Here is a 26,578-nt window from a genome sequence, read left to right as displayed (position 1 = left end):
CGCGCGGCCACAGTCACGTTGGAAACTTTTCCAAACGAACCACCTGAGTACAAATGACAGCTCTGTCAATGCACTGCCGTTTTATACCTTGTGTACGCGTTACTTCCGCCATCTTTTTATGTGCATATCGCTGTCCCGAGACCTTTGTCACCTCGCTCCTGCCCTGTACGTAGCTGGCAGGGTTACTAGGAAGCGTATGGACATGCAATTGCAGCTCCAGAATCGCTTCTTCGAATTCATGACACCTACGTGTCCACCCCGATGGCTCAATGGTCAGCGTGATGGACTGACGTCCTAAGGGGCACGGGTTTGGTTCCCGGCTGGGATCTTCTGCGCTCAGGGACTGGGTGTTGTTTTGTCTTCATCATCATTTCATCTCCATCCGGCGCGCAGGTCGCCCAATGTGGCGTCGAATGTAATAAGACCTGCACCAAGGTGGCCGGACCTGCCTTGTAAGGGCCCTCCGGCCAATAACGCCAAACGCTCATTTCATTTCATGACCCCTGTAACCTGATGTTTCATTGTGCCACATGACAGATTTAACATTTGCGTCGATACTAATTACAACAACCTCACCATAAAGAGTCTGACAAATGTGCTCTAATTTTTAAGTGTGTATGGATATTTCATCACTTTAGTGGAAGATGATACTCGCAATAAACAAACTTCTATCCACAGTAGTGACATCGACGACTATATCGTTTTTATGACACAACTGACTTATTTTCGTTATTTTTTAATCTGCTGTTACGCACCATAACTGCTGCCATTGGGCATTTCCCTTCGGTTTTGACTTGCCCTTTATGTAAATTGAAGGTGGAGGGGGGAGAAAGGAAAGGGAAGGTAAGGAAGTAACGACACGAGCTGCATCGGGACTTTTATGTGAAATCAGCGGCGACGAGTGAAAAAGTGTGCAGGACGGGGATTGGAAGCCGGGTCTCCTGCTTACTTGCCAGCTGCGTTAACCACTGCGGCATTCGGACACAGTGTGTATCGCAAATGCGCGGACTTTCTCGCCACGGTCCCTGGCCGTCCCACGTTCACAGCTACCGCTACCTGCCTGACGTCCCCCAACATGCCCTCCGTGCTCGCTAATTTTAGATTCCCGCTGGAGGTCGAACGTACTCGTGCATCCACACTGAACGTTGTGGATTCATAGAGGCGAATCAGTTCAGACTTGTCCGAAAGAATAGACGCCACGCGTTCATAAAAATGACTCGCCCTGTTGTAGACGTGTTAGGATTTTTTCCTTGTACTGAGTACGGCTCTTGGACACGTACATCAAATTTCTGTGCTTCCGACAGCTTCCATCATTCATGTGCATAGACTCGTGATGTATCCATGTCTCGACGGGTTAAAATGACGATATTATATTTGTCTGCCTGTGAGGGAATTGTGAACTGTGCTAGCATAAATCTTGTGCCCTGTGTGTCATACGGAACTTTGGATTGATGCTGGAGGAGTTCTCGGATAATTGTATTGGTTAAGGCGGCAGCTCACGATAATTATCACTGCCCCTACAAGGCTTTCAAAAAGAATGTATGCCAGTCAACACTGCCGAAAGCATTTTCTAGATCAAAAAATGCTATAAAGGTAAATTCCTTTTTTAAATCTAGCTTCTGAGTTAACTCTTAGAGTCAGTATTCTCGTTCACCTTCCTACGGTTCTCCGGAGCCTGAATTAGTTTTCCCACACGTCTGCTTCTATCAGTCTTCCCACGCTTCTCTAAATAATTCCTGTAGGTAATTTGCAACCATGTCTCATTAATTTGATGGTTCGGTAATATTTACACATGTCATCACGTTATCGTCAGTGTTTTATGGGAGACAAAAGGGATTCTTCACATTACTAACATGCAAAAGATACAACAATAACTGATGAATACTACCTACGTGTAGTGTGCCTTCTGAACGAAAGTATATGTGAGAAAATGTCTGTATTGTAACAGAAAAAAGTCTCCAGGACATTGCAGTTCTCCATAAAGTTGCTCTACTAATCAGAAATCTGAATGATCTGTAGTACGTGTGTGCAAGCTGTCTATCACCTGTGGTACCCTCTTACAGCCAACTGATCCCCCATTGAAATGACCTGTGGCAGGAGGGCGTGTTGACAGCAGGGAATAGATTATGGCAGCCGTAAATGAGCATTTTGCAGACCTTAGACAATCACAACAATTGTACTAGAGGTGTTTCCGAAAGACATCCCTTTCTGTTGTAGAGCTGATGTTCAAGAAAAAATAGCTCCATTACTATGCTGTACCAGTTACCCGCTCAGAAACTGATGTGGCGTTCTTAATGCACTTTTAACTGGGTCAGCGAGCAGGTTTTCATCTTTGTCGTGAGACTCCGCCAATCCACCATGATTGGAGCACAAGAACTTGCCATGCCCAAGACCGTATGTTTCCCAGAATCTCTTGTCAACATGAGCACGCAATTATTGCCACATTGCAGCCGGACAGGGAGAAGCAATGGAGCAGGCTAGTTTGCTGTCTAGCTGCAGTGAGTGAGAAGGTGAGCGAGCCTGCATCGTCCTCCGCAGATCCAGTATCGTGGACGGCGACAGTGCAGTTTCTGAAGACTGGTTCCGGGTTATCGTAGGCGACACTGAGTTGCAATTAATCAACGTAACGGAAAGCGCATATGCAAAGAGGTGCATACATTAGGCGCTATCTGCTTTCCAGTCGTATTTTACTCAGCACTTAAAGGGCGTCCGCCTCTGAGAACGCGTGGAGCGTGCTAACGCCCAGCGGCCGACCGAGTTTCCACAGGCTCACCATCTGACGGAAGAGGTTTCAACCGAGCGCAAAGAAAGCGTACGTGGGAGGCCCATCGCACGCAGTATTTCCCGGAGTACTAAATCCACACTGTCCAGTCACATTAATGTGACAATTTGTCAAAAGCCTGAATAAACACCTTTTTGAGCGCGGACCACCACGAGACGTACAGGAAGAGAATCGGTGAGGTTCTGGGAGGCATTGACAGGGATTTGGAGTCATACCGACTCCAGCGCCGTGGACAGATGCGCTAGGTTTCTCGGTTGAGGATCCATGGTGGGAACAGCCCGATCGAGATGGTTCCATAGATTCTTGATAGGGTTTACAAAAAAGAATGTTCAAATGTGTGTGAAATCTTATGGGACTTAACTGCTACGGTCATCAGTCCCTAAGCTTACACATTACTTAACCTAAATTAGCCTAAGGACAAACACACACACTCATGCCCGAGGGAGGACTCGAACCTCCGCCGGGACCAGTTGCACAGTCCGTGACTGCAGCGCCTGAGACCGCTCGGCTAATCCCGCGCGGCTAGGGTTTACATCCATTATTTTTGGTGGCCAGGGGCGTACGGGAAACTGATCATAACGCTCCTGGAATCGTGCACGTTGACCGCGAGCTACGTTACACATTGCACTGTCCATCTGATAGATGCCATTTCTGCAATGTGTCCATCCTTGGCCCTAAAGGTAATGGTCATGCCCTTTTAGACGTCAGTTAAATAGCTCTGATTCCGCATTCCGATAACAGTTACAGTGTTTTCCGCGTCTCCCCGACACGCTTTATATACCCCCCACTGCTAGTGCTGCCACCTGCCATCTGTCAGCAGTTATTGCACATTGACGTCGAACATAGTCGGTCCTTACAATGATGCGACTGGATCGTGTATACTCTAAAGACATGTATGAGAAAATCAAAAGAATGGTATCAGCGGAAAGTTCGGTGTAAACGTTGGGTCGACTCAAGATCTGCTTTCAGTCAATTGCTACTTCCGTTCATGATCTATGTCACATGAAATCTACAGAAACTAACTTCATGGACGCTGTTACACACCGAGGACATAATTTTAACAGCAGAATCTCCTCCAGAATTTAAAGTCTATGCAGAGGAAAGGAGTAGATTGGAAAGAGTGACGACTGATACAGAATCTGTATTTACATCAGAAAGTAAGGATAAGGATTGTAAATGAAATGTCAGAAAGAAGCAGCATTGGACAAGGTGTTAGACAAGGTTGTTGCCTTTCCCCACTGTTGTTTAATGTATACCTTGAAGAGATTATTGCGAAAAGCTTAGATGGGAAAACAGGAATATGTATTGGTGGAAGGAGAATAGAATGTATAAGATTTGCTGATGACATGGTATTAGTGGCGGAAAGTGTGCGGACAGTGGGTAACATGCTCAAAGATCTGAATGAAGCTTGTGTGGAATACGGGATGCAAATAAACACAGCAAAAACAAAGAGTATGGTCATCATACAACACTCAGACTGTCCAGTATTAAAATAGGACAATCTACCATTAGCCAAGTAAGTGAATTTAAATATCTCGGAAGCACAATAACTGAAGACTTGAGATGTCACCAGGAGGTGAAAACTCGAATTGCCATAGCGAAGGAGGAGTTCAACAGAAAGAGGAGACTCTTATGTGGCAAATTAGAAAAAGGACTAAGGAAAGGGCTTGGCAAATGTTTTGTCTGGAGTGTGACACTATATGGGGCAGAAACATGGACGCTGAGACTCTTATGTGGCAAATTAGATAAAGCACTAAGGAAAAGGCTTGGCAAATGTTTTGTCTGGAGTGTGGGACTATATGGGGCAGAAACATGGACCCTGAGACGAGAGGATGAAAAAAGGTTAGAAGCATTTGGGATGTGGAGGAGAATGGAGAGAATAAGCTGGATGGAAAGAGTGAGTAACGAGAGGGTATTGGAAAGGGTTGGTGAGAGAAGATGTCTGCTGAACGTTGTAAGAGAAAGGAAAAAGAACTGGTTGGGACATCCATTGAGAAGGGAGTGCTTGCTAGTAGATGCTTTGGAAGGATTGGTTTGTGGGAGAAGACCGAGAGGAAGACGGAGATACAAGATGATAAACGACATAAAGGGAAGAGGAAATTATGCAGTCCTGAAGAGGATGGCAGAAGACCGGACAGCCTGGCATTTGAAAACCTTCCTTTTGGCAGAACACTGATGATAATGGTTAATGCTTGGCGCTTGACACTAGAACGTAGAGGACATGAGGTAAATTGGACCAATATATATTGCAACTTCTCGCTACCAGCTCTGAACCACAACAACATCTGGACAATACCCTTACAAACAAATCGATCACTTCAAGTACCTGGAACCAGAAATACACGGGACGTTCAGAAAGTTTGAGTTCGGAGGACGTACAGTTCATAATTAGTATACCAATCAGGCAAAATCACCGTGAGCACTGAGACAATCATGCCATCGGCGCAGCAGGTTGAAGATACCCCTTTGATAAAACACCGTGTCCTGCTGCGTGTAGAAGTCCGTAACTGCCTGCTGCACATAGACCAACGGGAATCGTCGACCGTTGAAGGCCTTTTTAAGGGACCGAAGGCGTGATAATCCCTTGGAGAGAGATCAGGGCTATTGGACGGGTGCTCGAGCGTCTCCCACTTGAGTTTGCGTAACTTCTGCGTTTCGACAATAGTTAAAAGTTCCGCATTTACCGCACACTCGTCGGGGAGACACCAATGCCACAGTAATCCCTTGCCTTTATCTCGGTGCTCATACACCTGCATCGGAATCGAGTTACGTTGCATACAAGCTGCAGCAATGCTCTCAGACAGATATTTCTTGGTCGCCCCCATAACATCCACAACTTCCTTGGATAAAAACATTGAAAACCTTGTAAAAACTGGTTGCTTCAAATGGAGCTCGTCTACGCTGGTCATCGCGGCTCAATCCAAAGCAGGACTCAGCAAATGGTTAAAATGGCTCTGAGCACTATGGGACTTAACATCTGAGATCACGAGTCCCCTAGAACGTAGAACTACTTGAACCTAACTAACCTAAGGACATCACATACAGCCATGCCCGAGGCAAGATTCGAACCTTCGAGCGTAGCAGCAGCGTGGTTCCGGACTAAAGCGCCTACAACCGCTCGGTCACAGCGGCCGGCTCAGGACTCATCACTGAAGACATTTCTACTCCAGTCAATGAGATTCCAGGCCGAAGGCGTGTCTGCAGACGCACCGGACAGCGGTAGGATAGCAACCCGACTGTCGCCCGCAGTACGGCCCGACAACCAGGAATGATGGTCTAGGGTGCCATTCCTTTTCATAACAGGACTCCTTTGTTTGTCATCGGCTCCACCCTTACAGCACAGCGGTATGTCGACAATATTCCAGGTCCTGTTCATTTGCCCTTCATGACAAGCCATCCTGGGCTTATATTTCAGCAATATAATGCTCGTCCGTGCACGGCTCGAGTTTCAACTGTTCGTCTTCACGCTTCCAAACCCTACCTTGGCGAGCAAGGTCGTCAGATCCCACAGTAATTGTGAACGTTTGAAGCATTACGGCTAAGGCCCTCCAACCATCTGACGTGTTACGTGGACAGAATTTGGCACGAAATTCCTCAGGAGGACATCCAACAACTCCGCCAATCAATGCCAAACCGAACAATTGCTTGCATAAGGACCAGAGATGGACCAGCGTCTTATCGACTTACTCGGGCTGCCGAGGTCTTTCTCTTGCATAAATCATTATGTTTTTCTGACATTGTAATCATTTGCTTTTATGTACATCTGCGTCAGATCTACCGATTTATGTACTATTCGAGTGTATAAAGCTCTGCAGTCCATCCAGTTGCCATGTCGGTCGCCAGTAAAAGAAGTAGAGCAACGAAAGGAAAAGAAAATGCTTCGTTGGATATTTGGCTTTATAATCATGCGACCAATGATCAAATTCGCGGGCGGTACGGGGTCTTTCCTACCGTTGAGAAGATGATGTGGACATGTCCTTCGACAACATCAAGACACAGTAGGAAAAGGCGGGATTTCGCTGAAAATCGACGGTAAACGACGTACTGGGAGAGTGAGGCAACGTTGGCTATACACCCATGTAGACCTCAACACAGTGCGTTTCCCTGCTGACGGGGCACAAGCCCGTGCCAAATTGAGACAGAGAGCCAAAAGGGCATTGCGGGACGAATTCTGAGAGAAAGAGAACATTGTCTTATTCTCCTGCAATGACACATTTGGAACAGGCTTGGCGTCTAAAACAAGGTCGGATCTGGAAGCTACCGATGTGGAGCAGGTTTTTAACCATTATCTGCTGGTCAAACTCCGCTCTACCAATAACACTTGAAATATTACGTAGCAAGCAAGGTAATAATGATAAGTCAGAGGTATCCGCCACCGTAGTGAGGGGGTTCACGCGCCACTTTCAGTGCTGACAAGAGGTTCAAAATGGTTCAAATGGCTCTGAGCACTATGGGACTTAACATCTATGGTCATCAGTCCCCTAGAACTTAGAACTACTTAAACCTAACTAACCTAAGGACATCACACAACACCCAGCCATCACGAGGAAGGGAAAATCCCAGACCCCGCCGGGAATCGAACCCGGGAACCCGGGCGTGGGAAGCGAGAACGCTACCGCACGACCACGAGATGCGGGCGCTGACAAGAGGAACACGACTTCCAGAATAGTGGTCAGTTCGATAAGACGTTTCGGTCAGTGAACAACAAAGAAGACCTTTCGCAAAGAATATGTTGTTTAACTTCTTTATTGGCCTTCACACCAAGGATACGGTGTCCGTTATAATCAGCCTTTCATAGGCCAACCCTACAATAAAGAAGATACAATATTTTTTTCCTATAAAACTTTATAATGTAAATCGACTTAAGTTTCCAACAAGATCTGTAGTCTTTCAAAGAATCTTTATTATACGAGAACTATTTAGTTTACATACAGATTTTAGTCAAGGTAGGTTAGCGTGCCATCCTTTCCAGTTTCACCACCATTTGAATATTACTATGTTGTTGACTGAGGTGGTGGCTGCCATATGGCCAGATGAAAAAGATGTTGTATATATATATAGATATAGCCAGAATGACAACGATGTTGACTGAAACGCTGATACTGCGAATGTCTTAACGATGACGTCTGCTGCAACTGGTGAGGGTGTGGCTTCCATTACTGTAGCATTCGTCAGTTTGAAAAGGTAGGTGGTTGTAAGGCAGTGACGGACAAGCTGACTGACGTCAGGTGCCAGACTTTCCTGTAAAATGTAGACGGTCTACTCCATCGGCACATTTCTCAACTTGAACACAATATCAAAGCTTATAATAAGCTCCGTAGAGGAGATATTCTTGCATATTAAAAATGAAATGATGTTAGTGGTGCTCGTGTCGAACGCTTGTGAATGAGCTCTGGCAGCAACTTCCTGTATGACCAATCAGATGCTGCAGCTTCTGAATCAGAGATTTCGCCAGGCAGTGAATTTATTCATTTGGTGATGAGCCTTGGACAGTAAGCTTATTTGTGTGCCTTAAGTACCGTATCACTTAGATTTTGTGTGCTATTGGAGTCTGTGGTATTAATTCCCTGCAGGTGATGTTCCGATTGTCCAGGGTGTCCTACTAAGGGCTTCCCACTATATGAACTTTAATAAGGAGGTATTAATGATAATCTGCTCCAATTGTGATTATATGACTAGTGCGTAACCATTAACTTGTTTTTCGTTTATTTCCAGTCGCCAGTAACTACACGTAAATATCAAGATGGCTGGAAACTTTTCCATGGAACAAAGAAATTTAATTTTAAAGCGATAGTGGAAATGTGGAAACATGAAAGAATAACAATAACGAAATGAAGCGAAGAACTTCAGAGGGAAAAGTGGGCATGATCTGAATAACGGATGTTGTGGCAGGAAGAAATCAATAGCGGACGAAAGAGACATGGATGCAGTGGTACAAACTTTCACAAGATCCTCAAAGTAGACGTTACGGCAAGCTGCGTATGTATCAGGTGTAACCAGATCAAGTGTTCACCTCATTTTAAAGCAAGCAAAGTGAAAACCGTACATTTCCAGGTTGCTTCATGCTGCGAATGAGGGCTATGCGGGAAGGCGCCTTGAATTTTCTGAATGGATTTGCTACAGTGAACAACTGACTGATCTCATTGTTTGGTTTGATGAGGCGACGTTGAAACTCAGTGGAACCACCAACGGGCATAACTGCGTCTTTAGGGCAAGAAATAATCCCCATCTATGGCAGAACGAGCTGTTAATCTTCCAAGGTAATCAGTGTAGGGTGGTATGTCTGTCAGGTGACTTGTAGGACCATTCTTTTTTGTAGGGACACTGAAGTGTAAACTGCCTTACTATGTTGAACGAATGAACTGTACCAGCTGTTCGCCAACTGTACTGAGGTGAAGGTGTTACGCAACCATTTCATCCAAAACTAATCCGTAACTGATATAAACCAGAATTAAACAGACCAATCAAACTGAAATAATTAATTACCACTGATAAATGAGATGTGTATCAGTACCAATGATTGCCAGTGCTCAGTTAACATAATTTGCATTTTTGTTCTGAACTGCACAGTTCATCTAAATAAGAGGCCACTGTGAAGGCTCATTGAGCTGAGCTGCAAGGGCATGGGCGCAGTTAGACATGAAGGCCGACAAGGGAGGCTGACCCTAGATAGAATTCTCAGGTGTCACCGGCAGCGGTGGAGGTCAGTATCATTTGGTCATTCGGCCTTGCTTTGAAGAACCTCCCCTGGGCGCTGTTAGCCAGAAGTCACAACACAAGTACGGTCTCCTGTAGCGTACGTCCACCAACAGTCTGTTTTTAACGACCTCAATGTGGAGAGAGGAGAAACGCCATGTTTTGGCAAAGCCCAGAGGAATTCTGTTATGAATATAACGTACAAAGCAGAGTTTCTTCGAAATATGCAACTCCCAGCAGATAAGATCAGAAAATGGAGGGAGAATCCATGAGTTAGGTCATGGCGTGATATGCTGTCCAATGCAGGCACTACAAAAACCAAATGTTCAACGCAATGTAAGAAGAGCCAGGACTGGCTAACATAAATAATTTAGAAGTTAGAGAGAGAAACTCGGCTGTGCTGCTAAGATCCCATCTCTTTGGTCACAAGAGAGACAGAAAGAGAACAGTACACTTTTTCAGTGCCAGGTGTTAAGAAGCACCCTACGGTTTAACAACAGTTCTTGGATGTTGGTGTAATAGTAAAGCAAGGTGTACTTAGAAGCTATAATATTAATATATTTTCTCAATCTTTAATCTGAGTTCGTCAATTACAAGTGAAGGTTGTCCGCCCAGGTAGCTGCCGGCTTAGCACGCCAGATCGTTAGCTAAATGAGCCAGGGTTCGAATTCTGTCCAGGTTGGAGATTTTCTCCTCTTGGGGACTTGGTGTCGTGTTGCACTTACGTCTCAAAAATACTGTCGTACTACTTTGGGGTGTTGAGATGGCCAATAAATGCCAATAAATTAAGGAAACAAAAAGAAAAAAGGGAAAGAAAAAAACCTGAAGATCGGCCTGATCGTTCTACATCATGAACGTTTCTTTGTCCTCAATTAAACATGGTGCACCGTTTTCAAACTGAAATACATTAATCACATTTCCATAAACAACAGTTGTTTGTCCTTAAATTTCCATAGCACCGACTTTTTTGCATTGAGAAACCGTATCACACTACAAACACCACGCTTTTCGGGATCGCTAATTTTGTCACACAGTTTAAACTCACACAAGATATACAGTAAACGAGTGTGCATGCTCGCATTTAGCGTCATACTAGTACCTATGGTTAGGAATGTCTATTATGATATGGCGGTAGAAGTGCGGAGGGGGAGGGGGGAATCGCCCTCCTCGTTAGATCGAAACGTTTTTTTATTTTTTAGAAACGCCCCGCACTTTCGGCAAGCATCCATCACAAAAAATCGACCTCATACGGAGACTTGGTGACAGTCGCTTTTTCCGCGTATCATTGCAAGGTGATTCGTGACAAATGAAAGTGACATCCGAAATACTCTCCGCCACACACTTTGAGATGGGTTGCAGTGTAAGTAGATAATATTTGTATACTATATGCTGCGCTGTAAACGTGTACGCGTTTCCACTTTTAAGAGGTGCACCAGTTCAAAAGTTAATTAAAAGGGTCTGCGTTTGAAAAAGATCGAGGAATGCTGCTTTAAAGCATTTTAGTATAATGGTTGGTTTTCTCCACAGGGGGTTTCTCTGCCTTCCGCTAATGCCCAGCGGGGTAGGCTGTTGAAACTAATAGCGTACTAACTCTCGCGCTGCGTGAAGTTGCGACATTCCGTTCGAAAGGGACGCAGTGCTGATTTTATCCGAGGCCTTCCACGTAAGTCACCGCCGAGTTTATTTCACAGCCAATTTCGCACTCCAGTATAGAGGCACAATTCCCATTACTGTTAATGCGGTGTCCCGCCGCTGCGGCAGTTACCGGCACGTCTGTATGACGGAGTAGGCGCCGCCGCGCCCGCTTATCTCGGCTCATTATATTACCGCGACCCATGATTTCTCCTGATAATGAAGTTCTTACTACTTGACTGGTAATAATTAGGAGGCATAAATCACCGCGCTGGCGTGCGAATACCAGTTCCCTGCGCCAGCCGCGCAACTAGGTCCGCCGCGCAGTAACTCAGCGGAAGGCCCGCGGCGTTAATTAAGGACGAATCCGCGTATCCAAACAGGCCGGCGGACGAGCTGCCATTCTTCACAAAGTAATTAAATTAAATCGAGTTCCCCCGTCGCTCAGACCAGAACCGTCGGGCTAGTGCTCCGCCGTTACCGACCTTTACGACCACGCAAGGAACGAGGGGTACAAATGTGGCGACCACACGCAAGCGGCGGAGTAATTTGAACAGTGCTTTGTTACGACTCGCGTGGACGTCTCCGCATTCGTCCTCGCAGTTCACATAGACCGTAGCGCTAAGCCCCTGTGTGGACATCTGCACGATCGTTCGGTGGCCGTGTTGACCTCGGCGGCGATAAGCCAAGGACTTAACTCGCGAGGTTTCTCTGCGATTCTGCGCCGCGATTAATTATTCCACCTCGTAATAACACCTTACTCCTGATTGCGTCCAAGAACATGCTGCGGAATTATTCTCCATTAGTTAGATACATATCTGGGCCTGTTATCTCAGTTACGCCTAAATGAATTACGCAGCCAAGTTCACTTAAATATCTTACTTGTAACAATCTGTTTCTCTCTGCTACGAAGAGAGAGATATGATCAGTCGCACGAGATAGTATGACTGTTTCTTCTGGCTCTTTTACGAGCGTCGCCCAGAAAGTAACGCCCCACATTTTTTCCAACAGTTGATAATTCAAAACAATGAAATGACGTTTTATCTATACATCCTGTTTCTCCACGTAATCTGGACTGTGGGAAAACCGAACCAGAAGACAATGTGATGCTACAGAATAATGTTGAATATAAGATGGACTTGATAAGGAAAGGAATGAGCATGTTCTCCGCGCAATCAGTGAGGAAAGTAATATGTGAAAAACACTGGCAAGAAGAATGGAGTGGATGGTAGGAGCGCTGCTAAGACAGCAGGGATTAATTTCCATGGAACTAGAGCGAGCCGAAGAGGTAAGAACTATAGAGGAACACAGAGATGGGTTGGTTCAAATGGCTCTGAGCACTATGGGACTTAACTTCTCAGATCATCAGTCCACTAGAACGCAGAACTACTTAAACCTAACTAACCTAACGACATCACACACATCCATGCCCGAGGCAGGATTCGAACCTGCGACCGTAGCGGTCGCGCGGTTCCAGACTGTAGCGCCTAGAACCGCTCGGCCACCTCGGCCGGCACACAGAGATGGGAATACATCCAGCAAATAACTGAGGACATAGGTTGCAGTTGCTACTCTAAGATGGAGATGAAAAAGTTGGCGCAGGGGAGGAATTTGTGGCGGGAGGCTTCAGACCATTCAGATGAGTGATGAAGAAAAAAAAAAAAAACATTCGTCCAGAGACACACGATGATGGTGAGTACGTCCTCAGTACCAGTACTATTTCTGGTCACGAAGCCATTTCTTCACTGCACAGATCACATCTTCACCGTCCTCAGAATGCGTTCCATTTCTTTTAATGGCCCAGATAAGTGGAGGGATTTGGGGTAACAATGCCTAATCCTGTTTTGTGATGTGTCCAGGAGTCCTTAGAATTGTGTGAGGCCGAGCGTAATTGTGTAAGTCAAAACATCCCTTGGGTCGTTACGGCGCCGAAGCTTCTTGAGTGTGGTTAACGCGATCTGGCAGCCTCCGGATTAGTCGTACCGTCTCTGGCAGACATGTGGATCAGACCCACACACTCATAGTCCCAAAAACAGTCATGATATTACCAGCGGAAGCAATTGCCTTGAAATTTGTCCTCTCCGGAGCGTGAAGATGACACCACTCTGTCGACTGTATTTTTGTTTCGAACTAACGTGGTGGACTAAAGTTTCTTAACGTGTCATAATGTCACAATAGCTCTGAACAATTATTTTGTTCGTGAGATTTGAGTTCCATCAATCTTGCAACCCGAGCGGTCTAGGCGCTGCAGTCATGTGGCTGGTCCCGGCGGAGGTTCGAGTCCTCCCTCTGGCATGGGTGTGTGTGTTTGTCCTTAGGATAATTTAGGTTAAGTAGTGTGTAAGCTTAGGGACTGATGACCTTAGCAGTTAAGTAAAAAAAACTTGCAACCACACTTCCCGCGCTGATTGTCAGCAGCAGTGCCAACTGCCAGGTGATAAGGCGTTGATCCCCGTGAATGTCAAAATCAGCACGTTGTACAGTGCCAGGTGTGGGAACTATGGAAGGGTTTCCCCACTCGCTGAAAATCGTACAGTTCCGCCGAACCGCCTTCTGGAGGCCTCACTTTCTGTGCCCAGCGACCAACTGTACTCCTATCGACTGCAGTTGCTTCACAGAAATATTATAAATATTCTCTACGGTTTATTTCTCCACAGTGAGAAATTCATCGATGAGACGCTGCTTGTAAGGCACGTCACTTTCAGACGCCATTTTCAAACATTGTTGCAGGGGTACTTCCAGGGTGATCACTATATGAAAAAAACGTAAATTAGTTACAAACTACGGCGTGCACACACTTTATTCAACATGGAAAACGTTATTACGGATATTTGGATTTAGGTTATGACATGTTCGATATGGATGCCATCATTGGCGATGATGTGGTGCAGACCGGCCGAACAGACCATGAAGGTCTAACGGTACCGAGCGGCCGCCGTGTCATCCTCAATCCCCTGGCGACACTGGATGGGGATGAGACGGGGCATGCGGTCAGCACACCGCTCTCCCGGAGCCGGCCGAAGTGGCCGTGCGGTTAAAGGCGCTGCAGTCTGGAACTGCAAGACCGCTACGGTCGCAGGTTCGAATCATGCCTCGGGCATGGATGTTTGTGATGTCCTTCGGTTAGTTAGGTTTAACTAGTTCTAGGTTCTAGGGGACTAATGACCTCAGCAGTTGAGTCCCATAGTGCTCAGAGCCATTTAAGAACCGCTCTCCCGGCCGTACGCCAGTTTACGAGTCCAGAGCCGCTACTTCTCAATCAAGTAACTCCTTATTTGTGTCTCATAAGGGCTGAGTGCACCTTGCTTACCAACAGCACTCGGCAGACGGATGGTCACCCATCCAACTGCTAGCCCAGCACGACAGTGATCTGACGGGAACCGGCGTTTCCACTGACGCGGCGCAGACGCATACCGAAATTCTGCATAACCCTCTGAACAATCGTAAAGTCGATGCTGTCGATGACCTCCTGAATGGCTGTTTCCAGCTCAACAATGGTTTTGAGGTTATTGCTGTACGCCTTGTCTTTAACATAACCCCACAAAAAGGCGTCGCATGTGCTCAAATTCGGAGAATATGGTGGCCAATCGAGACCCTCTGGGTACCCCAGAGCCAGAATGCGGTCCCTCAAAGTTCTCCTCCAGGACATCACTGTCCTGCTTCGATGGGGTGAGCTACGTCTTGCATGAACCACATCTTCTCGAAATCAGAGTCACTTCGGATAGTAGGGATGATATCATCTTCTGAAACCTTCAGGTACCGTTCGGTAGTCACCGTGCCGTCAAGGAATATCACTCCGATTATTCCGTGACTGGACACTGCACACCACACTGCCACCCGCTGGAGGTGGATAGGCTTCTCGATCGTGAATTGCGGATTCTCAGTCCCCTAAGTGCGCCAGTTTTGCTTATTGACGCACCAATCAAAATGAAAGTGGGCTTCGTCGCTAAAGCAAACCATGCATGTCCATACTAATTCCCATCAAGCCCCGCGGCCAACCGTGCAGTTTGAACGCCCTAACGCAAACCGTTCAGAACTAATGACGATTTTATTTCATATAGTTCAATAATTGTCACCCTGCGTGAATGACCCTGTAATCCAAAAGGTCTTCTGTACGTAATGAACAAATTATCTAATTTTCGTTTACCGCTCGTTCAGAGAACACATTGTTTGCAAACTTTAGCAGTTATTAATTAATAAGTTTTTCATTAAATTAAGCCTCACCTAGATCATTTCAGGGTCTCTGTATTTTTGCCGTATGATTACATTAAATTCCCCACTCTTTCTGTGTTGTATTACAATGTGTCCGGACACTTGTATTAACGAAAGAAGGTCTTGTCGATGTCAGTGTTGTTAAAGTTTAACCCTTATCTCAGACGGACACGAATTAAAAAAGAAGTCTGCACGACTGAAGGAATGATTACAGTAATCTTCTGAAGTGATTTAGTGAAATCATGAAACACCAGCAGAGCGCAGACTTACGGGGACTGAAATTTGCTCCTGTCGAAAAAACTTGAGTTGCCTTTAAACACTGTAGCATCTCCTCGTCGGCTTATAACTGTTACATTATATGACTACAAAACAATATTCGCGTACTACAGCTAAGAAAGTTGGTAGTGGTTGAATAATGCGTTTTGAACTAACTTCCCAGATTAAAAGCGTAAGTCTGCAGCTGTAATAACAGCCAGAAGTTGATTTAAGCAGGAGTATTAATGCCACGAATACTTACAAATGCGTAAGTACATCGTGTAAATTTTCGACTCCTGACAGCCAGAGTGAATGCGAACATACCTTTTCTGACATGATGCAGGGCAGAACGTCATAAAAGTCAAGCAATTCAGGAGTCGTTCAAGTTTCCGCTATCATGCTGTTTCCGCCACCATCGGTCAAGAAGTTCGAGAACTGTGTTGATCTTTTCTTAGTACGGTTTTGAAAATGATGTTGGTGACATAAACTGTGAGTGAAATGAAATCCCAAATGGGCTGAATGAAATAAAAGATGCACCAATAGCAATGAGGTAATATATATATCAGTTCGTTGGAATGATTTCTGTGCAGTCCTTAAGTAACTACTGCACACCGACCAGCGCAGTGCCGCAAAATGGCATCAAGAAGGCTCTGACCCATGCGGCAGTGGAAAGAGCGAGCAGCGCCACACTCCCAGGAAGACAAGAGTTCAGCGCCCCCCGTCGGCACTGATTTAACCATCCGCTCATCGCTGGTCGGCCGAGTTCGGTCGCAGTCTTCGAGAGCATCAGTACGTTACTTAGCCCGCGTTCTGCGAGTAGAAATAGAGACTAATGTACTTGCAAGTAGGAGGCAAAGGCAGCTGCTTTATTAAGATAAGTTATGTTTATTTTATTTTTATAGAAATGAAGTGTCCCTATAATTAGAAAGTGTCTTGTACAGATGATTTTGGATTCCTGATACCGGCCATCGCAACTTCTCCCCTTCCTTGTTTGTGTCAGTGCTCACGCCTACCGTAGCCAACACGACGGTTTTGTTCGAATTCGTGGGATATGTGTCATTACAGCGGCATCAGGTGGAAATTCCTTTATTCTGGTTGCATCAATTCAGTCAATTTTTGTTTACGTAGGGAACTAAGTGGGTTTGGTCTATAAAACTACGTAACTTTTATGAGAGAAGGTTGTACCTATGAGATCAGAAGGACGAGTTTTACTAAGACAGAAGATGAAAGGTAAAGCCGTTACAAGGAGATGTGGATACCACGCAAGGAAGGGGTATTTCAGGGATGACAAAGAATCGCAATCCCCTTTAAGTTAACATCCTTGTGTTCTACGCATTTTACATTCATGAAATATGATGTGTCACCTACAATACAAAATACTCTAAATTCCTGCGCTGAAAAGATGGAAGCTTTTGGATTAACAGTTCTTTTCTTCAAATGGTAAATGGAATCAGCCAAAACAAATACATTTTGCCTCCTGTTTCATGAGACGCCCAGCATCAAAGTTTCTTGGTAAAAACTGCTTTCAAAAGCCGATTTATTTGTCTATTCGATACATCGTTATCAAATTAGTCAAGTACGACATTCGATTCAACAGTACGTATCACAAAGACAGCAAATCATGAAGGATACCCAATGCAGCACAGCGATGAGTAAATTGATAGACTGCTTTTCAACAATAAAACCATTAGAATGAATGTCTCTAACCGCAGAAAGATCTTTCATAGTGCTAAAGGAACTTTCACTGACCCCACCTGCAGCCTTTCCCGCGGAGCAGATCACTGGATGTTAGGCAATACACACTGCATACGAGCGCCGCCGAATGCCTACACCCTGCTGCCTGTCAGGTGCATAACAAGTCTTAAACGACTCCCAGCGTAGTCAAGAAGCGTCAATCAACATTTTGTCTCGAATAACAGTCGTTCTCCATAACGTCATCCATTAGCCCTAGACATTTGACGCAAAGGCTCTGAGATTAGTATACATTATAAAAGTAAGTGCACAATGTGAGTGCTGCTAAAACTGTTAAACGAGTCTCGGTACGATCAAGGGAGTTACATGGTGTGGAAGCCCTTTACCCCCATCCATGAAGAAGATTCCTGTTTTTACCTGAAGGGCTTCCTTTTGAAAGTGTAAGGGCTGGAAGTATCGCCCTCTAGAAATTTCTAGAGCATTCCAGAACGTTTGAGAGTATTCGAGAACATTCCAGAAGATTCGAGAGTATTCGAGAGCATTCGACAACATTCCAAAATGTTCTGGAATGTTCCACAGTGATTCGTAATGTTCTGGAATATTTGAAAATAGTCTGAAATATTCGTGAAGATTCCATAATGTTCGGCAACGTCCCGAAACATTGCAGATCATTGTGGGACATTCCAGAACACTTTCGAATGTTATGAAATGTTCTGGCACATTTTGGACCATTCGAAGCTTTTTTAGTATGTTCTGTAATTCGCCACGTTGGGGCTATCCATTGGTAGGGATATATAAAGCAAGACCCCTCGGGGGGTTTGCACGTCTTTTTCATATTAGTGACACAGGGAGGAACCGAAAAAGTAGTGCAGTGAATGAAGTGTGAGCAGTCAGAGTGACTCAATGACCGAACTTAAATCGAAAATAAAGTGTGAAAAGTGTACTTAGTGTATTTGATAATAAGAAATTGATTTGATTTACATTTTAAACAGTGCCTACGCGTAAAAAAGCGGGAAATCTTGCCAGTTCTGAAGCAAAACACCGAAAACAAAAATAACCGCAAAAAAAAAAAAAAGGAACAGACGAAGAGCACCAAAAACGTTCACGTTCTCTGCGAACAAGAATGACCACCGTGAGAAGCAGAGAAACCGAAAAACAAGGAAGTGAACGGAGTGAAGTATCGAGAATTGGGACACAGTCTTCTATTAGAAGACTGCGAACTCAAGCCGGCCATGAAAATGTCACCCAGGACTAATGGAAATGACAACCAGTGGGAATTAACACTCCAGCAAGCCTCACTCAGAGCCTCAGCTAAACGATTGAGAGACTTATTCACCATAATTCTAACAACGTCTAACCTATCGAATCGAAAACAGCTATGTGACTCTTTCAAAGAGAGTATGAGTGATGACACACTGTACCAAATCCGACAAGCTCATCCTGAACTGACCATCGAATTCAATATCTTCAATGAAGAATTCATTCGACTAGTAGATAAATGTTTAGCAATAAACAACCAAACCTTAGTACAACTTCGGATGCAAATACCACGAAAAGATTCAGTGGACTAAAATTCCAAATTACAAAGTAAAAAAGCTGCAACATAAACGATCTACTCCAATGCATTGCTCACAGAAAACCACTCCTTAATGATAATCAAAAGGAAATTTCCACTGTATCTTGCACCGGATCGGCAAAGACGCTGACGGAATTATTTACTTCGACGCACCAGGCGTCACTGGGAAAACGTTTCTAATAAATCTATTGCCGGCGGAAATACGAGCTAAGCAACACATCGCTCTTGCACTGGCATCATCAAGCATCGCAGCCACACTTGTGGAAGGAGAACGAACTGCCCATTCCGTCCTACAACTGCCGTTGAATATGGCGGAAGGACAATTCCCGGTAGGTAAAATCTAAGAGCGTATGGAGGGGATGAACTTTTAAAGCAAGCTAAAATTATCTTCTGGGACGAATGCACAGTCGCACATACAAAAATCACTCGAAATCATGTTCAGAACATTGAAAGAGTTGCGAGGAATCTCTGAAGTGATGAGAGGAACTCTCAGGAGATTTTCGACAAACACTTCCAGTTATCCCTAGGTCAACACCAGTAGACGAGATCAAAGCGTGCTTAAAAAAAAATCATCTCTGGGCACACATAAAAATACTGCGATTAACAAAAAATGTAAAAGCTGAACTGTCGAAAGATGAAACAACACTATATTTGGCTCAACAATTTTACAAATGTGCGAAGGCACATATCCTACTTTTAGACGACCGGTCTCATTAAACTCAACAGTGATTTCCGCAACATAGCCACGACTGGAAACGAAGTCATATACGGAAAATTCATGATCTATAAAGATAAAGTCTCAAAAATCAAGAATTATTCTTCCTATAACCGTAATAATTTCAACAATAGGATTGATTTCAACATCGGCGACCAAAGTTATCGAAACATTTTTCACAAATATAGCAATCCGTAGTGGCTATTTGAAAGACTAATTTTTCAAACCAAAAATAATATTGTCGACGACATCAAATTTAATATTCAAAAGAAAATTACCAGTGAAGAGAGAATATACAAATAGATCAACACGGTGGTAAACGTTGAAGAAAGTGTGAACTTCCCTACAGAATTTCTAAACTGTTTGCAAGTAGCAGGAATACCATTACAGTGCCTTCGACTTAAAATTGGAAGTCCGATCACACTACTCAGAAACCTCAACTCAGCGCCAACTATGTAATGGAGCAAGGATCAACATCAAACAGCTGTCGAACAACATCGTCGAAGCCGAACTTATGATTGGAATGTACAAAAGGACACACACTGTTTATTCTCAGCTTATCACTGATCTCTACTGAATGCCATTCCAGTTTAAAAGACTGCAATTTCCAATGAAATTAGTCTACAGTTTCACAATTAACAAAGAGCAAGGACAAACTTTAAAATATTGCGGCATCAAGCAGAAAGACTATTGCTTCTCTGACGGTCAACTATACTTAGCTTCCTTTCGAGTAAGAAATTCGAAACATTTGTACGTATATACCCCTGATAAAAAAATGAAAAATGTTGTTTATAAAGAAGTATTGTAAATAGTTAGAATATGTTTTCAATAATTTTTTTACCCTTTATACTTTAACAAGTATTGTAAATAGTTGGAATATGTTTTCAGTAACAATTTTTGTTTTACCTCTTATGCTTTGAGGTTTATTCTTTTATTCCAGCTACAACACAATCTCATGTCAACTCCCTGAGCGAAGCCAGTTACCCCAGCTACTACTCTATATAACAGATAGACAGTGCAGAGTAGGGTGGCACATGAGAGAATGCAATACGAACAAGACAGATGCGGCAAAGAAACATTTTCTGACATGATAGAGAACACTGTGAGGGGAAACAGATCGACATTCTCCACTGACACTGGGCGTCACGTGATGCACGTGATGAGCACTTTATAAAATCGTAGTTATTAATAGCTGCGAAAACATCAAATGCAAGCGATAATTCACAGGAGACACATACGGTAGCAGACGCGAATCGAAGGACGAGGGGAAGGGGTAATGGGGACCACGCGGGCGCCACGCCCCACCCCGCTCAATTTATGAAAAGTGGTCGGAATTCTTCTAACCTTCAAAGGCGGTTTTATCGAGATTTTCGATAAATTGTGTCGTCCTCCTTAGTAAAATGGCTTTCAAATCCTGTAAGTATGAAGAAAATCGCAGAGGGCCAGCCGACAAGTCTCCTTGTCACTTGGAAAGCGCTGGATTTATTTAGAAGACAGTAGTGCTACAATGAGGTGACGAAAGTCATGGGTCGGCGGTATTATCGCATACACAAGATATGAAAACTGTCGTTTGCACTCAGGTGATTCATGTGAAAAGGGATAAGACTTGATTGTGGCCACACAATGGGAATTAACAGACTTTGAACGCGGAATGGTAGTTGGAGCTAAACGCAGGCGACATTCCATTTTCGAAATCGTTAGGGAACTGAATATTCCGAGATCCACGGTGTCAAGAGTAATGTGCCGAGAATCCGAATTTTAGGCATTACCTCTCACGACTGACAACGCAATAGTCTACGGCCTTCACTTAACGACCGAGAACAGTGGCACCTGCATAGAGCTGTCAGTGGTGACAGACAAGCAACAGTGCGTGAAATAACAGCATAAATCAATGTGGGACGTCCGACGAACGTATTCGTCAGGACAGTGCGGAGAAATTTGACGTTAATGGGCTATGGCAGCAGAAGACCGACGCGAGTGCCTTTGCTAACAGCACAACGTTGCCTGCAGAGCCTCTCCAGGGTTCGTGACTATGCCTGTTGGGCCCTAGACAATTGGAAAACCGTGGTATGGTCAGACGAGTCCCGATTTCAGTTGGTATGAGCTGACATTAGGGTTCGAGTGTGACGCAGAACCCACGGAGCCATGAACCCAAGTTGTCAACAAGACACTGTGCAAGCTGTTCGTGGTTCCATAATGGTGTGGGCTGTGTATACTGCAATGGACTGGGTTTTCTGATAACGTTCGGCTGCTTCGAGACGATTTTCAGCAATCCATGTAATCATGTCCCTAAACTACGATAGAATTTTTAGGGATGACAGTGCTCCATGTCACCAGACTACAGTTTTTTATGATTGGCTTGAGGAACATTCTGGGCAGCTCGGACGAATCATATGGCCACCCAGAACACCCGACATGAATGCCATCGAGCATTTATGGGACCTAATCGATAGGTCAGATCGTGCACAAAAACCACCACCGGCGACACTTTCGCAATTATGGACGTCTGCAGAAGCAACGTGGCTTAGTTTTCCTGCAGGGGAGTTCCAACGACTTGTTGAGCCCATGCCAAGTCAAGTTATTCCACAAATGCGGCCAAAAAAAGGTACGGCACGATATTAGGAGGTATCCCATGACTTTTGTCACCTCAGTGTACCTGGCCTCTGAGTGGGAGACAAGGAAACGTACAGTGAGAAGCTGCCACGAAACTACTGTGTCGCTTACCTCGTGAAGACGTCGGGGTAGTGCGTCCTGGAGAACGCCTTCTCCAGCTCCTCCAGCTGGAATGACGTGAAGGTGGTGCGGTAGCGGCGCTGCTTGCGCTTCGGCGCCAGCTCGTCGATCTCCACGTCGCTGCAGCCTCCACCCCCGCCGCCGCCTCCGCTACCGCCCCCGTCGTGGTCGACGGCCGGGGCAGGGCTCTCTGAGGCCGGCGCCGTAGCGGAGTGCGTCCGGGGCTGCGGGGGCGGAGACTCGGGCTGCGCGGCGGCGCGCTCGCCCGCGGATTCAGCCCCCGCTGCCGCCCCCGCCGCCGCCTCCGGCTGGCGGTGCGCCGCGGACTGCCCGTCCGGGTCAGCGCGCGCCGGGCTGCTGTCCTCTGCCAGCACGCCCATCGGCTCCGTGTCGGCGTCCGCGTCTACTCGTCCAGGGGGCGCACGTCCTGCACAGAACGAGAACAACGAGTTAGCGACGCCTGGTGCGTAGCATCTACACAGAAGACGCTGGCTGACTTTGCCGTACTGCAGTAACCGGCGCAGAGACAAAATCGCTGAGGAAATGGAAAACTTTAACGTAACTCACAGTACTACAGTTACCGTACATGCATTCATGGATGAGACAGGAACTACAATTAAGAAAACCGGGCAACTGCGACCAGGACTCGTCCTCTGAAGGTTCGCTCTAAGTTAATAATGTATATAGATAGTTCATCTGCCCCATGAAGCAAGAATATCGATGATCTCTGTCCGTTACCGATATTGATGCTGGCAAAATAACGGTACTGGGAATTCAAAGGCTATCGAGAATGTTTTAATTCTGAGTTTAAATTTCTTGTATAATTTCACATTCACTATTATAACTTTATTTATCTTATTAATTTTAGAGTCATATTAATATCACGTGCTGAGTGGCAGTTGCAGATGCGTTGACTTCGTCTGCTCTTGTCCCTGTAGCTATTACTGATGAGATTTTACGGTAGTCTTCAGGGAAGAAAGGGGTACAGCCAGCCATAGGCATATTATTGTTACCCAAATGTCGAACTGTTCTATGGAATGCTTCATTGGATATTTTACGGGGTAATGGAACCTCCTCCCAAACAAAGAGACTGCAATCCTGTATCAACTTCCAGTGTTACTTTGGTCTGAAATATTACAAATGCTGTTTGTGTCACAGGCATAGACCGTCAGGAAATGCATGTATGTGGAATGAGCAGCTCGTAAAGGACCAGCGATGTTAGCACCAGCGTGGCGCCGTAGTCGGCCGTCCTTACGCCTGTTACCACTAGATGGCAACGGCATCGTATTCACAGCGGCAACCAATTTCACCTCATCGTAGTTCAGCCAATTAACACACAAACATTTGCATCTTACACGCATGAACCTTCTTCATGAATCACTGTACCTATTACTCTAAACTAGATCAAAATCACTGCAGTGTTTCCTGATATTTTGACGAATAAGGAATGCAAAGTAAGTATGCAAGGTTATAATCATATTCTTTTACCTGACATAATTAAAAGTTAATAACCTCTCGATCTTTTATTTACTTGCACTGTGAAATCTTACTTCTAGTAAAGTTTCATGACTCTAGATCGCCTAGGTATCCTATAGTTTTTGATGAGTAAGTTTGTATCAAAATTGACCTATCTTTTGACTGCAATCATTTAGGTGTTTAAGTTTTTACATCACCAAGGCACCTCCGACCTTAGAATGTGACATAAATTTCAATTTATACCTGTACCTGTTCCTGAGGAAAATGGGTCTTAGTTGCACAGACATGCAGACGGATGGACAACAAAATGAGCCTACAAGGATTCCGCTTTTACCAACTGAGGTACTGAACCCTAAAAAGGAATGTCTTTGCCATAGTTGACTGGGAGACCCGGAAAGGCAAGTTCAGCCATGTAAATGGAAAGCTTTTTTTCTACCCTTCACTAAGTGCTTTGAGCTGTGTGTGTAAATTTATCAGGCAAATTTAGGAGACTCTAATGCATTTGCTTGTGGTGTGGTGTCATATTCGCCTTGAAAGATGACGTTAAGTAAAGGCAGAAGATGAAACCTGGTGCCGGCAAATGGCCTACTCCTCTCAATTCGCACCAAGGGGATTGACGTCTCGCTCGGACAGACGGATCACCATCACCACAGTGTCACGTGTCCTCACCAGATGACACACAGCGGAGAGGTCTCGGATTTCATCCAGGACTTTGGCGCTAAGACTGGTGATCAGCGACTTCACGCCGCCATCCGATTTCCTTTTGCCATAAACGCGAAGGGAAGGCAGGCAACAGCACATGACATACCCAGGGGGATACTCATCCCACTACTGGCCACGACCGGCGCTACTTAACTTCGGCGATCTACCGAAAATCGGTGCATTTAACGATGCACGGCCGTTGGCAGAAACTGCAAGTGAAGATAGCAGACTCCGTTTGCAAATGTCTCTTAACAAAGCAAAACCCAGGAATATTGGTCCAGTTTAATGCTCGCACCAGTGCAAAGATTAATGACATGAATATGAGTGTCAGTGATGTTGAGAAACACCTGAAATTGCTAGAACTGAACAAATCCCCAGGCCCCGGTAGAATCCCTGTCCGATTCTACACCGCATTTTCAACTGATTTTATTGTAGATTCCTTAGTTAGTAATTCGAAGAAAGGAGAGGATCGCATCCGTCTGTAGGAAGTGTGGAGGAAGTGATCCTCAATCCTACCGTCCAATATCCTTGACATGCGATTGTTGTGATATCCTAAATGTATTGGTTTTTATGGTATCTATCCTAAAGGGAGAAAAGTTATACTGAAAAGTACTCTGGTGAAGTATTTACTACAGAAAACGACAGAGTTCCACTTACAAACGAGGGACAATATACTGAAATCTGCTATGATTGTTCAATTAAAATAACTTTTGTTTTAAGTAACGGCACACATCCTTGCTACGGATGCGTCGCGTGAGGCTCCTTAAAATGCTACAAGTAAAGTTTTTACGTGATCTACCGAAATGTTAAACATCTCAGGGTATCTTTGATAAACATATACACGAGAAAACACTATTATTCGTGGGTGTCGCCTGGTGAAATATTGTTGTCTCTTCGTAAGAAAACGTAAATGGTAATAGATCACCGTTAAGCAGCCCATTTGAATAATTGCTATGATAGTCCACAAATCACGATAAATATTGCAAATGCCTGAAAGTTACTAACATATTCATATAAGGCCGATCAAACATAAATTAAGAATACACTCTCAGGCGTGAACGCCTGAGAGAAGCTGTGGAAATATTAAACGAAATGTCCCGGTCGGTAATGGCGGCCAACAATGAACTTTATTGGCGCGATCTTTCCGCGCTGCTGCTGTGGTCACTGAAAATCATAAAAGTTACTACTTCCTGTTTGGGAAAGGACTGCCCGCTTAAATGAAACCGTAATAACTCTCTCTAGAACATATTTTAACAATTATTAAATTATTACAGACTTACAATGTTCAATGGCTGACCGTTGTGTGCATTCCAGAACAAGATAAACCTAATAGTGAATTCTTTGTCCTTGCATACTGATTAACAAATAAAATCTTTTCATTCTAATTCCAGAGAACAAAGAGCTTCTTTATTATTATACAATTTCTATGCCGATCTAATCGACATTACTGTAAATTAATTTTAGTTCCTTAGTTTTAGTTCCTTCCCTCTTTGCGTGCGCCTCTATTTAAAGTCTTTGCGTGTAGTCAAAACTGTTTCAATATATGAAAGCCTCACTTTATTTAATGTCATCATCAGGTATCGGTACAACATTCTATACTCAAATCTAACGACGTATCACCAACAGAATTACTTCCTCCATGGTAGTCAGTATGGATTCCGAAAATATCGACCATGTGAAACTGAGCGCGAGCTTTTCTCACATGACACCCTGAAAGCCATGGAAAAAGCTAGTCAGGTAGCTGCTGGCTTTCTTGACTTCCAAAAAACATCTAGCTCAGTACTACATCTACGCTTACCAACGAAAGTACGGGTGTATGGTGTATCAAGCTAACTAAGTCTCTGACTGGACTGAAGATATGATACCTTGGTAGGGAGGATGCAGTATGCTGCCTTAGATGGAGCATCATCGACAGATGTAAAGGTAAGTAAAAGTGTGAGGCAAGGAAGTGTGTTGGAATCCTTTCTGTCCATGCTGTGTATTGATGAGCTTGCAGAAAGTATTAATAAATGAAATGCCGTGTGGCTAGGACCTCCCGTCGGATAGACCGTTCACCTGGTGGAAATCTTTCGAGTTCACACCACTTCGGCGACTTGCCTGTCGAAGT

At 44.7% G+C, this 26,578-nt stretch overlaps 1 protein-coding gene across 1 annotated transcript in view; it reads right to left on the bottom strand.

Moving 5' to 3' along the window:
• The window catches only part of LOC124776113 (homeobox protein aristaless-like), a 372,638-nt gene that overhangs the window by 248,091 nt on the left and 97,969 nt on the right, over positions 1 to 26,578 (bottom strand). The window contains exon 2 of the mRNA XM_047250955.1: positions 22,285 to 22,720. Coding sequence (XP_047106911.1) covers positions 22,285 to 22,720 — 436 coding nt within the window. The remainder of the gene's footprint in view (positions 1 to 22,284; positions 22,721 to 26,578) is intronic.

The sequence above is a fragment of the Schistocerca piceifrons genome, chromosome 2 (genome assembly GCF_021461385.2).
Source record: "Schistocerca piceifrons isolate TAMUIC-IGC-003096 chromosome 2, iqSchPice1.1, whole genome shotgun sequence".
Classification (NCBI taxonomy): domain Eukaryota; kingdom Metazoa; phylum Arthropoda; class Insecta; order Orthoptera; family Acrididae; genus Schistocerca; species Schistocerca piceifrons.
Note: the sequence above shows the minus strand (reverse complement) of the source record. Positions and strands in the feature narration are given on the sequence as shown.